The sequence below is a fragment of the Anoplophora glabripennis genome, unplaced genomic scaffold (assembly GCF_000390285.2).
Source record: "Anoplophora glabripennis isolate ALB-LARVAE unplaced genomic scaffold, Agla_2.0 scaffold313, whole genome shotgun sequence".
Taxonomy (NCBI): Eukaryota; Metazoa; Arthropoda; class Insecta; order Coleoptera; family Cerambycidae; genus Anoplophora; species Anoplophora glabripennis.
The window spans coordinates 450,633-464,190 of NW_019416419.1; the positions used below are offsets into that span (position 1 = coordinate 450,633).

Genomic DNA, 13,558 nt, shown 5'->3' on the forward strand with positions numbered 1-13,558 from the left:
CTGCAAAATGATGTAAAAGAACCATTGGATGATACACCGTTAAGCGTACACTTAGCGTTACACGATAACAACATGGGGCTCCACCTCACTTTACCCATAATGTCATAAATTGGTTAAACGATCTCATTTTCCTGGCAGGTGGATAGGTAGAGGTGGCCCCATTCCATGGCCACCTCGATCTCTAGACCTAAATTCTCTAGATTACTTTCTGTGGGGTAGGATGAAGGCTGTAGTTTACGCTACAGATAGAAATATTTTGGAAGAATTACAACAGAAGATTTATTTGGCTACGAAGCAAATAAGACAAAATAATTTTGAAGTTTTGAGATCTATGCGGGCAATTCGATGTCGAGCTGAAAAATGTATTCAGCAAAATGGAAATCTTTTTGGCTAAAAATTCCTATTGATATAAAGATAAGTTTTATTAATAGTGTGGTTTTCAATTATTTTTATTAGTTTATTGTATTACTATTTAATAATTTCAATTGTTTTTTTACTTAGTCAAATAATAATCTACTAAAAATAATAAATTCCTGTGAAAATAACAATTCGCAAAAAGTAAATAACTGAACTGTCAATACAAATGACACCAAACGCGTTTTTATTCTTCACAACCCGCTACGATAGAAAATATTGACAATTTCGATTCCCGGTGATTAACATAATGTAACGTTATATTTAAACGGATTTTACACAAAAATGGAACATGCTATCAATATGGACAGAGTACCTTTTTTAAATAAAAAAACTCAGAAATTTCATCGTTTTCAGTCAAAAGTAAAAAAAGTCAAAGCATAAAAAAAGTTATGGTAAATTTTACCCCCTTCCCCCCAGATTTGGAACGTATGTGATGAAAATTTGTAAATTTCTTTTTAGTAGCGGACTAAGCACGTAAGAGTTAAGCTAGTTACCAAATTTCATAAATTTATCTCAACTGGTTTCGTAGTTAATTAGAAAAAAACATTATCAGAGGGGCCCCTTTAAGTGGCTATAACTTCCTTAGGAAGAATTTTTTAAGCCACGTTTATATAAAAGAAAAAGTAATCTTTTTCGACATAGAACACACTGTAGAAATATTGCCCCCTAATTTCGGGACACCCTGTATTTAAGTTTTTGCACAGAAAGTACCTGTCCTACTATTAACCTTCTGTATTTGTCACTCCTATTGAGAGCACTCTTCTTGATTTGTGCATATCGCGGACAAGATGAGTTTTGTCGAACTGTACATGTTGTTCTGTTAAAGACCAAACACAACTTTTTTCAGGCAACCGCAGTTTCAAGACAATAAGTTAATCTCTCCATACAAGTGAAATCGAATTAACATCAATTTTTGAAAATAATTTTTACATCGAACAGATATTAAAAATATACCTAATGGTTTACAGTCTTAAGTCCAACACTCCGTATATAAAACATTTTTGACATATATTTTAAGTGTTATCAATTTCGTTTTATTTAAATTTAACTATAGTAACATGATGAAAGTGAGATTGCAGTTTGCCTTTTTCTCTTCACCGTAACCAAGGTCTTACCTATCAATGCCGTTTTGCCACCAACAGATCATTCCTTAATAGTTAAATAGCTCTTATAATGTTTTAAGTTTATTTCTTTATCATTCAATCTCATTATTGTTATAAAACAGATAAAACGTACAGTGGTATAGTAAATAACCTCAATTAACAGAAGTTAAAGTCAAACAAATATAAATATTCAAAATTCTTACCTGAACTGCGTGTTTAGGCAAGTATAATGTTCACAGTCACTTTCATCTGAAGAATCACCACAATCATTTTTACCATTACATAGATCTGAAGGATGTATGCACTGATTATTGTGACACTGGTATTGTCCTGGCATGCAAGTAAATTTTCGGCAATCCTCAGGTTCGTCACTACCATCACCACAATCATCTTGTGTGTCACATTTCCACCAAAACGGAATGCATTTATATGTAGTTTTGCACTCGAAGAAGGCAGAGGTGCAATTTGCCACGCAACTGTGACCATCTTCTCCAAGGATATAATTTTCTGGGCAAGCGCAAGTGTAAAATGGTTCGTTGGGTGTTAACAGACACAGAGCTGAACAGTTTGCATTTAAGCAAGGATTTTTTTTGGGTTGTGGCTGCCTGAAAGGATGAACTACTCTTATGTCCATAGGCCGATGAACGGTCGACAAAACAGATTTACAGTCTTCCCCCGTGTACTTGTTACATCTTTCCACTGTCTTAGTTTCCCAATCCGTCCAGTAGATATAATCTTCCCAAATGTCTATAGCAAAGACGTGGTGCAACTGCAACTTCGGATTCTTTTCCCTACTTGCCACAATACGGACATTGTTTCCATCTAAATCTGCGACTGCTATGTAATCTTCTCTTGCATCTGCCCAGAAAAGTTCATTAGTTTCATAAGAAATTGTAAGCGCATTTGGCCAGCCTAGATTTGAACTAACTATAACTCTTGGATTGGATGCATCCATGCCTGCTTTTCCGATATGAACACGTGTGCCCCAATCTGACCAGTACATATAACCATGTACCGGGTCCAAAACTATAGCTCGTGGTTCCTCCAAATCTTTGTTATGCAAAACACGGCGGTACTTGCCATCTAGACTTGATACTTCAATTGTATCTAATCCCTGAAAACGACACATTATAAGTAATGGGTGATGTATAATTAGTGCCCTGGATTCATGACATAGCAGTCGACTGTTTCAGGTGCATATTTTGTAACGAGCGTTCAAATAAAAACGTGGTCAAGTTGGTTCTGAAAATTTGGACGTAGGGCATAGCGTATAGCAAATGAACTTAAATGTCATCTGTCAAAGCGCTATATCGCCGCTATCAATTTGAATATTTTCGTTTTAAAAAGCGTTTAAAATGGTGTTTTCTCAAGAACAAAAAGTGTTTATCATAGAGTCCTACTTTAGAAATGGACGCAAGATTGATGGAATATGGAAGTATTCTATTGAGGAATGTTTCATAGAATTTCAAAATCAATTTCCCGGCGTTGTTGAGTACAAANATAATCGACCAATTTTGATAATCGAGTTATCGGTAATCGAGTACTTCTAATAATCGAGTGATCATTCGAGATACGAGATATTGGTCGTTTTCATCCCAGCGGCACACAAATATGTTTGCATTAGTCATATATTACTTATAAGCATGTAGCTAAAAAAAAAACACACACTTAAAAACTTAAACGCTTTTTCGATTTATTCTAAAAAAAAAAGTTACGCAATCAGTGACTACTTGCAGTATGCAGCAACATTTTGGGGCGCAACCGCAGGGTAATAATCACTCGAGTGGTGGGAGTAAACATCTCGAGATATCTCGAATGATCTCAATAATTGAGTACCACTTGATTTTTCACTATTTCACCGGCTTCTGATTAGGAAATGAGGTTAAGTTGGTCGCTATAAGCTACTCCCTACGTCCAATGTGTCAGAGCCAACTTCGACCACATTTTTATTTGAACGCTCGTTATATCTGAATAAATTACTGTAAGTTACAGTCATTATGTTTTATACAGGATAAATCTTAAATATGTACATATTTTACATTTTATAAGAAATAAGAAGAAAAAAGTTAAGGGGCGACACCGCTGAAGCCATTCTTGTAAGGCATGTTGAATTTAAGACACCCTTGGGAACGCAGTGTAACTGACGCAAATTTGAATATCGAAAAAAACAATTTTCCTGTTTTACTACTCTGTGAATAAATTATAATTTTTTCTACGAAAACTAAAATGACTAGATATTTGCATGCCTCGGTCAATGTTGAAGACTGTATTTTCCAAATTACAGAAGCTTTATCTATAAGTAACAATTAATTAAATAAACTAGACGTCATGTTTCATATGTCTAGAAAAATATTAAACCAAAAAAATCCCTCGTTAAATTACCCTTGCCCCAGAAAATATATATAACAGTTAGTACGGAGACGCGATCAACACAACTGTCAAATTATTAATCTGAGTGTCAGTTCTGTTTTTAAATGCGCTAGTCAAACTATAGTCTAAAATTAATACCCAACAAACGTCCTCCATTTTCTTTCACTCTAATACACATAAAATATTGGAATAGTTGTCTGTGATAGATTGAGACTATGAAGACATTTATATCATCATTGTATCTCTTTTCAGAGCGATTAATAATGAATATACATCCGCAACGACTGTCTTTGATATTAGAACATACGCGTGACGTAATGGCAATCTTAAAACAGTTCTACTATATTATGTTTTGTCAATAGTACATACTGAATGATCATTTTTCTTGCGCAATAATAGATGTTGAAATTTCATTCTAGCAAACTAAGAAAAGCACTTAATATGTTTTAAATACAGCTGTTATGAAACTGAAAACTTCTCTGTACTTCAAATATATTAGATAATTTGCATTTTTACAAATTCAAATATCTTTTCCAAGTTTGTAACATCCCGTATTTAATCTTAATGTTATTGTGTTGCAACATATTTTCTGTGCAGATATATGCATTACTAAATTAAGTTCAATTATATCTGAACTGCATGTCTTTGAACTTTGGTTATACTTAATACCAATACATTGATATCAATTTTCAAATAAAAAAAATGTCAAAAATCAATACACTTACTTTATCGCACCAATACAAGTTTCTACCAATCCAATCCACAGCTAAACCGTCCGGATTTTGCAAAGACGGTTGATGTAATATTTCCATTTCCGTCGAGTTATTCTTATAATCACAAAGTCTCTTAATAGAGGATCCGAGTTGTGTTACATCAGACCAATAAATACATTGAGTTACCCAATCGTAATCAAGTGCTACTGCATTGGTAAGATTATGAGCTCTCAAAGTACTATGTCCTCTCAAGTCAAGCTCTCGTATGTAATACCTATTAGCTAAAATCAGTGTAACTCTATCTGTTGAATTGGCTCGGCATGATTTTTTGTCAGAATGTAATATGTAGTCTTTTTGACAACTACAGTGATATGAACCCCTGGTGTTGCGACAAATCTGACTGCAAGGCTTGTCCAGACATTCGTTAATGTCTTCACAATGATTTGGATCTTTGGAACTCACTTTAAAGCCTGGGTTACATTGACACACATAACCCACTGGTTTGTCTACACAGATCTGAGAACAAGGGGATGGAGTGGCAGCACACTCATCGATATCTAACAAAATATAAAAACTGTTTGTAAATATTTCATAAAACTGAATATTAATTGAATAATTTAACTTATCAAGAAGTATAATAAATTAAAAGTTTAAATACCAAATAGAATATGCAACTCAACATCAACAAACAAACTCTTCCGTTCGAACATTTACTTATCACCTTTTGTAGCTTTTGTTTAATTTTCTTTGTTCAACAATTTTTTTTTAATAAAATCGAGTCGTATTTTTTTACTACTGAAGTTGTGACAATAATCATTTGTATAGTTGAGGCAAATTTGGAAAATTTTATGTAAAAGTAGCATCAAATTTATAATAAATAATGTGCTGTCCAAAATTTAAAAATTGTTAAGGCCTACAGATAAAGGAACTTGATATGTTGCCAATAATCTGTCTCACACTAACAAACTAGCAACAATTATATTCGAGGTATTCAAAGATTAAGAATTTGTACTGGCTGATTAGGTGGCAATAATTTTGAAATGATCTAAAACGTTTAAAAAAAATCATTAAAATTATAAATCAGAAATCATTATGGATTTGAATTCCTTGAACACAGGCTTCATAAATGATTAAAGCCACGTGACCACTAATTCTGTTTGAAAAGGTAATTTTATTTCCATCGTGTTGGCAATAAAATTTTAGTAAAATTAAGTTATTAAAACAATAAGAACAAGGTTAAAGTAAAATCTCTGAGGATATGGAAACTCCCAGACATACCACACGGTATATCCTCCGAGAATGTGTTATAGAAAAAAGTGTGAACCTGTCCAAATACATTTAAATGTTAGGCCATCAATTGAGAAGAAGAAGAAGATCAAGGTTATGTTAGAACTAGTGATGGGCATAATCGAGCAATTTTGATAATCGAATTATTGGTAATCGAGTACTTCTAATAATCAAGTGATCATTCGAGATACGAGATATTGGTCGTTTTCATCCCAGCGGCACACAAATATGTTTGCATTAGTCATATATTACTTATAAGCATGTAGCTACAAAAAAAACACACACTTAAAAACTTAAACGCTTTTTCGATTTATTCTAAAAAAAAATGTCGCGCAATCAGTGACTACTTGCAGTATGCAGCAACATTTTGGGGAGCAGCAGCAGAGTAATAATCACTTGGGTGGTGGGAGTAAACATCTCGAGATATCTCGAATGATCTCAATAATTGAGTACCACTCGATTTTTCACTATTTCACCGGCTTCTGATTAGTGTAATTTTTTACATTTTACTCATCCAATCGGGTCAATATAAGAAATTCAATTTTTAGACTTTTGTTTATACAGGGTGTGCCATTAGTGTGAGAAAGTAAAATAACTCCCTTGTTATTCATAATACAGAAAAAAAGTTTGTATAAGTTTTACAGAATCAAAAAACCTAAAGGACAAAATTAATTTGAAACACACAGGGTGATGAGTAAAAACGGGACACCCCAAATATTACATTTTTTAAATGGAACACCCTGTATATTTTTAAACATATGGAAAGTTCTATATATGGCGATATAAACAGTTTAACATTTTAGTGCAGGGTTGCCCAGTTATGTAGAAAATTATTTGAATTTTGGAAAAAAACATGACCTCGAAGAAGTTGTTGTGAAGTTAACTTTCAACTACTAACACTTGGAGCAAAAATATTTGACAGAGTAATAGGCAAATGTTAGACAAAGACTCCTATATTAGGTAATATCGATATTTTATACAGGGCATTTTTTATAATACGATCATTTTAAGAAAGTTCAAACTTGATTCTCTAAATTTTTCAAATGGAACACCCTGTATTTTATTGTTCTATTTTATTCACATATCAGTCCACTTCAACTTTTTTTTAAGTATGTTCTAATGTTAGTTTTTAAGATATAACAACATTTCTGGAAAACCTAATTTTTATTATTTTCGGTCGCACGAAATGGCTTTGAAAAAAACTGTCACGTTGTGTCAACTTGTTAGTTCATAATTCATCATTCCATTTTGAGTTAATTCATAAGATTATTAGTTAATATTTATTTGTGGTATTCCATAAAATAATAAAAGTTTTCTCAGAAATGTTGCTATATCTTAAAAGCTAACAATTTTAGATATAGATAATGCTTAATAAAAATTGAAGCGGACTGATATATGAATAAAATAGAACAATAAAATATAGGGTATTCCATCTGAAAAATTTTAGAAAATCAAGTTTAAACTTTCTAAAAATGATCGTATTATAAAAAATGCCCTGTATAAAATATCGATATTAGCTAATATAGGAGCCTTTGTCTAACATTTGCCTATAACACTGTTTAATTATTTTGTTCCAAGTGTTAGTAGCTGAAAGTTAATACAACTTCTTCGAGATCATGTTTTTTCCAAAATTCAAAAAATTTTCTACATAACTCGGCAACCCCACACTAAAATGATAAACTGTTTATATTGCCATATATAGAATTTTCTCGGAAATCCATATATTTAAAAATATACAGGGTGTTCCAATTGAAAAATGTAATATTTGACGTGTCCCATTTTTACTCATGGCCCTGTACCAAATTAATTTTGTAATTTAGGTTTAGTGATTCTGTATAACTTTTATATAAACTTTTTTTCTGTTTTATGAGTAACAAGGGAGTTATTTTACTTTCTCATACTAATTGCCCACCCTGTGTATAATTCTTTTATGTATATTATTTTGATAATTATTCCTCTATAGCTGGGTGTGGGCCAAAGAGTGGGGCAGCAATTTTTTAGGTGGACCTAAGACCCCCTCCTCCTAGCCCCCACCTCCCTTAGTTTTGTGTAGCTGATCCCCATTGGCCCCTACTACATTTGATTTTATTTTGTATTCATTTTGACCCAAAGTACAAAATAGCTAGCCAATGTAAGAACATCCTATACATTTAATATCAATCTCTATACGATACTTCTAGGTAAACATCACAACTTATATATTAAATAAAATATAAGTGTAATATTACTTACTGCATTTGTTTTCATCGGAATAATCACCACAATTATCCTCGCCATCACACAGAAGGGTATCATTTATACAAACACCATTTGAACAAAGAAACTGGCCTTCGTCTTTACAATACTCTTTTTCTCTTTGGCACTGCTCCCCTTCATCACTTCCGTCACCGCAATCATCTTTTCCATCGCATTTCATAAGTTCCATAATGCAATTACCGTTCTTACATTGGAATTCCCCAGCTATGCAAGTCTTATAACAATCGGCTGACTCATCAGAGCCATCCCGGCAATCTCTATCCCCATCACATAAATATACTTTATGGATACAGCCTCCGTCATTGCACCGAAATTGTTCATCTGTGCATATATTAAGTGTGCAGCCTTGGAGAAGGTCTTCATCAGCGTTGTCTTGACAATCTGCTTCTCCATCACACACCCATGTTAAAGGAATACATCGACCAGTACTATTACAGCGGAACTCCCATTTACCGCATTCATTCAAAGAGCAATGTTCTGTCTCATCAGAAAAGTCGGCACAATCCGGATTGCCATCACATTGCCAGGACTTTGGTATGCATTCGGTGTTTGAACATTGAAATTGATCGGTACGGCACTGAAGGTCTAAAAAAAATGTAATTTATTTATGTGATGAATAATAAATAATATCAAAATCAAGATCGTATGAGTGTGTGGAAAGATCATTATATATTTTCTTTATTTTTCAGTTTTACTAATTGAAATTTTTTAGTTAAGTCAGAAAAATGTCTATTAAATAACCTAACCTAACAACGTGCCATCAAAATTACATTTTTCATGATGTGTAACTCGACTTCCGAGTTGTAAATCATGTTTTCCATTTTTTGCGCTTGTAGCTCAGAAATTTCGAGTTGTAAATCAAAAAAATATATATACGGTGTGTTCTACTACAACTTTATTTTATTTTCTGACCAATTTTAGAGAACTTCTTTTTTCAAGTACGTTAGAATAGTGTCCCAATCATTTTTAATTGCAAGTCATGTTCAACTATGATCATTTTTATAGTGGAAGTATTATTAGCGATTTTTTAAGGAAAAAATTCCCACAAATGTATCTTTTTTTGTAGAACAAATAAAATATACAGGGTGTTTGTTACGTAATATTTCGTAGCTCTGGTAATATGGTAAATGTTGTCGTTAAGATGAAAATGTTACTGTAGCAATAACCCTTCGAGAAACTGCTAAAATTTTAGGCAAGACTAATTTGTGTAGAAATTCATTATATGTAAGAATCTGGAAAGGATTGACCTGCTAGTATTAAAGATATTAATACTCAAACTTTTAAATTTTTCATAATTATTCACGCAATGAAATGTGGCAACGTCGCACATTGGAGAAAAGTTTCACACGCTGACATTCTATAAAATTTTGAACTAAAACCTTTTTTGTTCCATTTTCCTTTTTTCGTTTAACGGAACTTATATCAAACAGTACGGACGATTTCTGCAAATTTTTTTAAAAACTTACCAAACGATTGTAATGCATCCACTATATTTAACACTAACCTAACCTGTAAATATCAGTTTGTGCCCTATAAATATCTATTTCCATTAATCTCTCACACACAACTTCGCTCTGTACGATGTTACCAGTTGTCGAAACTACGTGACTCAAATATGAGACTTGTTCGAAAATTTTCTACTTGAACTCCGCACTTGGGATACAACTACCTCAAATTGTGTTATTCTTTTAGAAGTTCAGCACACTACGTGTGAAACTTGTACCGATAAATAAAAGAACATATAAATAATAAAAGAAATAGCCACATGTACAAAGGCTTCATAAATGATTACAAGTCACATAACCACTAAATTTTATTTGCAACAGTAATTTTATTTCTTTCACATTGGTAATTAAATCTCGGTAAAATTAAAAATTATTAAAACAATAAGAACAAGATTACAATAAAAGACAACACTGGTGTAACTTTTCGCGAGATTCTATTTAATCTATCAGCGATCACTTTATGTCGAGCGTAGACGTAACGGTTTGTCACTGTTAATTGTAAACAAATCCTTAATATCGGTGACGCTAAGATTTAGGGATTTTTGACAGAATCTGCCGTGCAATGTTGATTGCCTAAGCTCAGCTATCATGTAGCTTGTAATCATTTATGAAAGCTCTATACTCGGAAGCGTTTCAATAATTTTATAGGTTCTAGTAACCTTGACAAATCCATTTGAATTATAAAACACCTTGTATGAAATATATTTCTGCTGGTGATGAATTTTTTATACTAGTTTTAAATAAATATACTTACTACAATTTAATTCGTCACTTTGATCTTCACAATCAAAAACTCCATTACAGTGCCAAGCTAGAGGTATACAAGTTGAGTCATTTTCACAGAGAAATTCATTACTGCGGCATTTATTTCCTAAAATACCAATTTACTTTACTGTCCAATTAATTAAATACCTTATAAATTACTTAAATTACGCAATTTTTAGATTAGTGTGCATTTTTTAAAATTCATAATATATACCTAGCTACATTAATAAAAAAAAAAAGTAAAATGTCTTACTTGATTTACAATTCAATTCATCAGAGCTAAGTGTACTTCCAACCTTTGTATCATTGCAATCATTATAGCCATTACAGCGAGCGGTTATATTTATGCATAATCCATTAGAGCACTGGAAATAATCTATGGGACAAGGTTTTTCAACATGAGTACAGTTAGATTCATCCCAATTGTCCCAACAATCATCATCTGAATCGCAAAACCAATCTTTATGCAAGCAAGCTGTGGTGTATTTACAGTTTACAAAGTCTTTTCCATGCAACAAAGTACAGTTGGGTTTTTCTGAAAAAAAAAATACAAAAATAGTAATACATACTCAATGATTAGTAACATTCAACATTTATTAATTCAACAATAAGAATTATCTTGGCATATTCTACAATTATTAGTTCATATGCATATCTATTTATCGGTGCCATTTTTAGTCTGTTCCATTGCCCTGTTTCAGTGATTCTCCATATGCGGCAGCTCACTACAGAATTTTTGACAAATGTGTCAATTATTTAAATCATTAAGTTGATATTCCTTAGGAATTATCAGTGAAACGCAGAATCAAATGATTATCTGAGTACTGAGAATGGAGAATAAAGTGCCTTACGGAAGATTGAATGTTATAAACATTATGCATTGGTATATTTACATGTTTATTATATAAAGCTTTGTATAGAATTATTTAAATGTACTGCTTTTTAAATATATTTCCTAAAAAATGTGATTATTTCAATATAATCTTTTGTTGCCAACAAATCTTTTTAAAATCATATACAATATGTGTGTAGATATTTAGAATAAGTACTTGAAATTATTTCTGTTTTTGAGTCAACCGTTTGTTCAAGTGAATGTTATTTGATAGAGAACACATCTCGCATGATATTTGCTAGGTAGCCTGACAACTATCGAGAACAAAAAGTATTTTTGTACTTTTAGCAAGTATCCGAGAATAAGTACTATTAAGAATCGGGTAGTACTCGATTTTTTATTCGAGTTCTCCCATCACTAGAAATTATGGCAAATGGTAAATATCTGCCACAAAGTATACAGGGAGGGTTTCCCATAATTATTGCGACAAAATGATAGGGGTTGTAGAAATGAATGAAAATAAGCAATTTGGCCTTATAAATCCCTTTGCGGAAATATGCCGTTTGGTCACTATAGCGCAGGTGTCCGTTGACTCACTACCTTGCTGTTTATATTTTAATCAGCCTAAAGTCACCACACCGATTCAGATGTAGTGACTGGTGCGCGAAACGTAAATAGCATTAATTTGGTAGTAAAATGGAGCATTATTCGTATGCGGAACTTGCTGATATGCATATGATTTACGGAGAAGTTGCATGTTTATGCTCAATTCCTACAGCATATGCTTCCGGAACTATTGGAGGATGTGTCACTTGACATAAGAACTGACATGTGATTTCAACATGATGGCGCTCCAACCCACTTTGCTTTGCCAGTGCGGCAGTATTTGGACCCAACAGGTGGATAAGCCGAGATGGCCCTGTGCATTCGCCTGTGTGGTCGCCTGACTTGTTGAATTATTTTCTCTGGGGCCATCTAAACGCTTTAGTGTATGAAACTCCTGTTTCCAACCAACAACTGGGAAGATGGATGGCCGCATCTACACAGGTTCAGAACATACAGGGGATATTCCAGAGTTCGCAAATCAATGAACAATCATGCCCAGTTGTGTACTGAGCAACGTAGAGGACACTTTGAGCAATTACTCTAAGCTGTTTCAATAAACTGATATTTTTTGATATTTTTTTTTGCTGTAGCGTCCAAACAGCATATTTCTACAACCCCTATTATTTTCTCAGAATAATTATGGGACACCCTGTATATTACACTTTGTGACATCTATTAAGGTATGTTTCCGTTTTCATATAATTTTAAACTTTATAAATCAATTTGCCTTAAGAAATTGCAGTACTGTGATCTTATTGAGGAAGTAAAAAAGCTGACTGTTACTCATATACAGGGTGCCCCGTTCATGTTTCAAAAAAACTGGGGTTCCAAAAGGAAAAAAAAAAAGGGGAAGTCAAGGAAGTTTTTTTCCTAAAACCCCCGGTTTCAAAAAAAAAGGGGGTGAAAGTGGTAACTTCCAAAAGGGTTTCCCTAAATAACCTTAAAACCGCCAAAAAAAAAAAAGGCAAAAATTGGAAAACAACAAAAAACAAACGGGCCGTAAAAAAAAAGGGCAAAACGGTTCCTTTTGAAAAACAATGGCCCCCAAAAAAGGAACCGGAAGGGGAAAAATGAAAAAAAAAATGTTAAAAGTCAAAATTGATTACATTTCTAAACCGTTCTGTAAACTCTAAAGCATACAAAAAAAAAAAAAGGTATACCTGTTGAAATTCGATAGGTACATGCTATCAAGAAAAATGAAGTTGCACAGAAGGAAATGGGGGACAATTTCAGTATATACTGTAGCATTTCGAGTTTGCACATTTATTTAATTGCGCAGCAATTGTTCTATATGTCTCCGAGTCTGTTTCCTAATATTATTCTGTTTTTATCACTTGTTTTAAGCATTCATGTCCATCAATTCAGTCCATTCAACAATTGTTTATTTTAGTAATGATAGTGTAGTAGTTTACAAAATCTAAAATTAGTTAATAATAGACAATTAATTATCATAATCTGTTTATTTTGATTTACTTTTTTGAATGTTAGTTTATAATAAACTAAAACTTAAAATAAATTTAATTTTTTTTTTTGGTTAATAAAATGTTTTACAATTTAACTGTTTCATGTGATACGTAAGAAATTAAAATTATAGCCTTAAATGCAAATACTGTTGGTAGCTAAATGTCTTCAGCTTACTCAATGGTAAAGTCCTCTTTCAATTTAATATTTTGTTAATGTACTTGTGCCGCTTTATGTGAGCAA

General features: G+C 32.7%; 1 protein-coding gene across 1 annotated transcript in view; it reads right to left on the reverse strand.

Annotated features, from left to right (window-relative positions):
- LOC108908522 (low-density lipoprotein receptor-related protein 1) overlaps positions 1-13,558 on the reverse strand; it is a 124,890-nt gene that overhangs the window by 18,210 nt on the left and 93,122 nt on the right. Inside the window, exons 13-17 of the mRNA XM_018712579.1 lie at positions 10,670-10,951; positions 10,406-10,522; positions 8,123-8,731; positions 4,616-5,160; positions 1,724-2,634 (exon numbers count right to left, since the gene is read on the reverse strand). Coding sequence (XP_018568095.1) covers positions 1,724-2,634; positions 4,616-5,160; positions 8,123-8,731; positions 10,406-10,522; positions 10,670-10,951 — 2,464 coding nt within the window. The remainder of the gene's footprint in view (positions 1-1,723; positions 2,635-4,615; positions 5,161-8,122; positions 8,732-10,405; positions 10,523-10,669; positions 10,952-13,558) is intronic.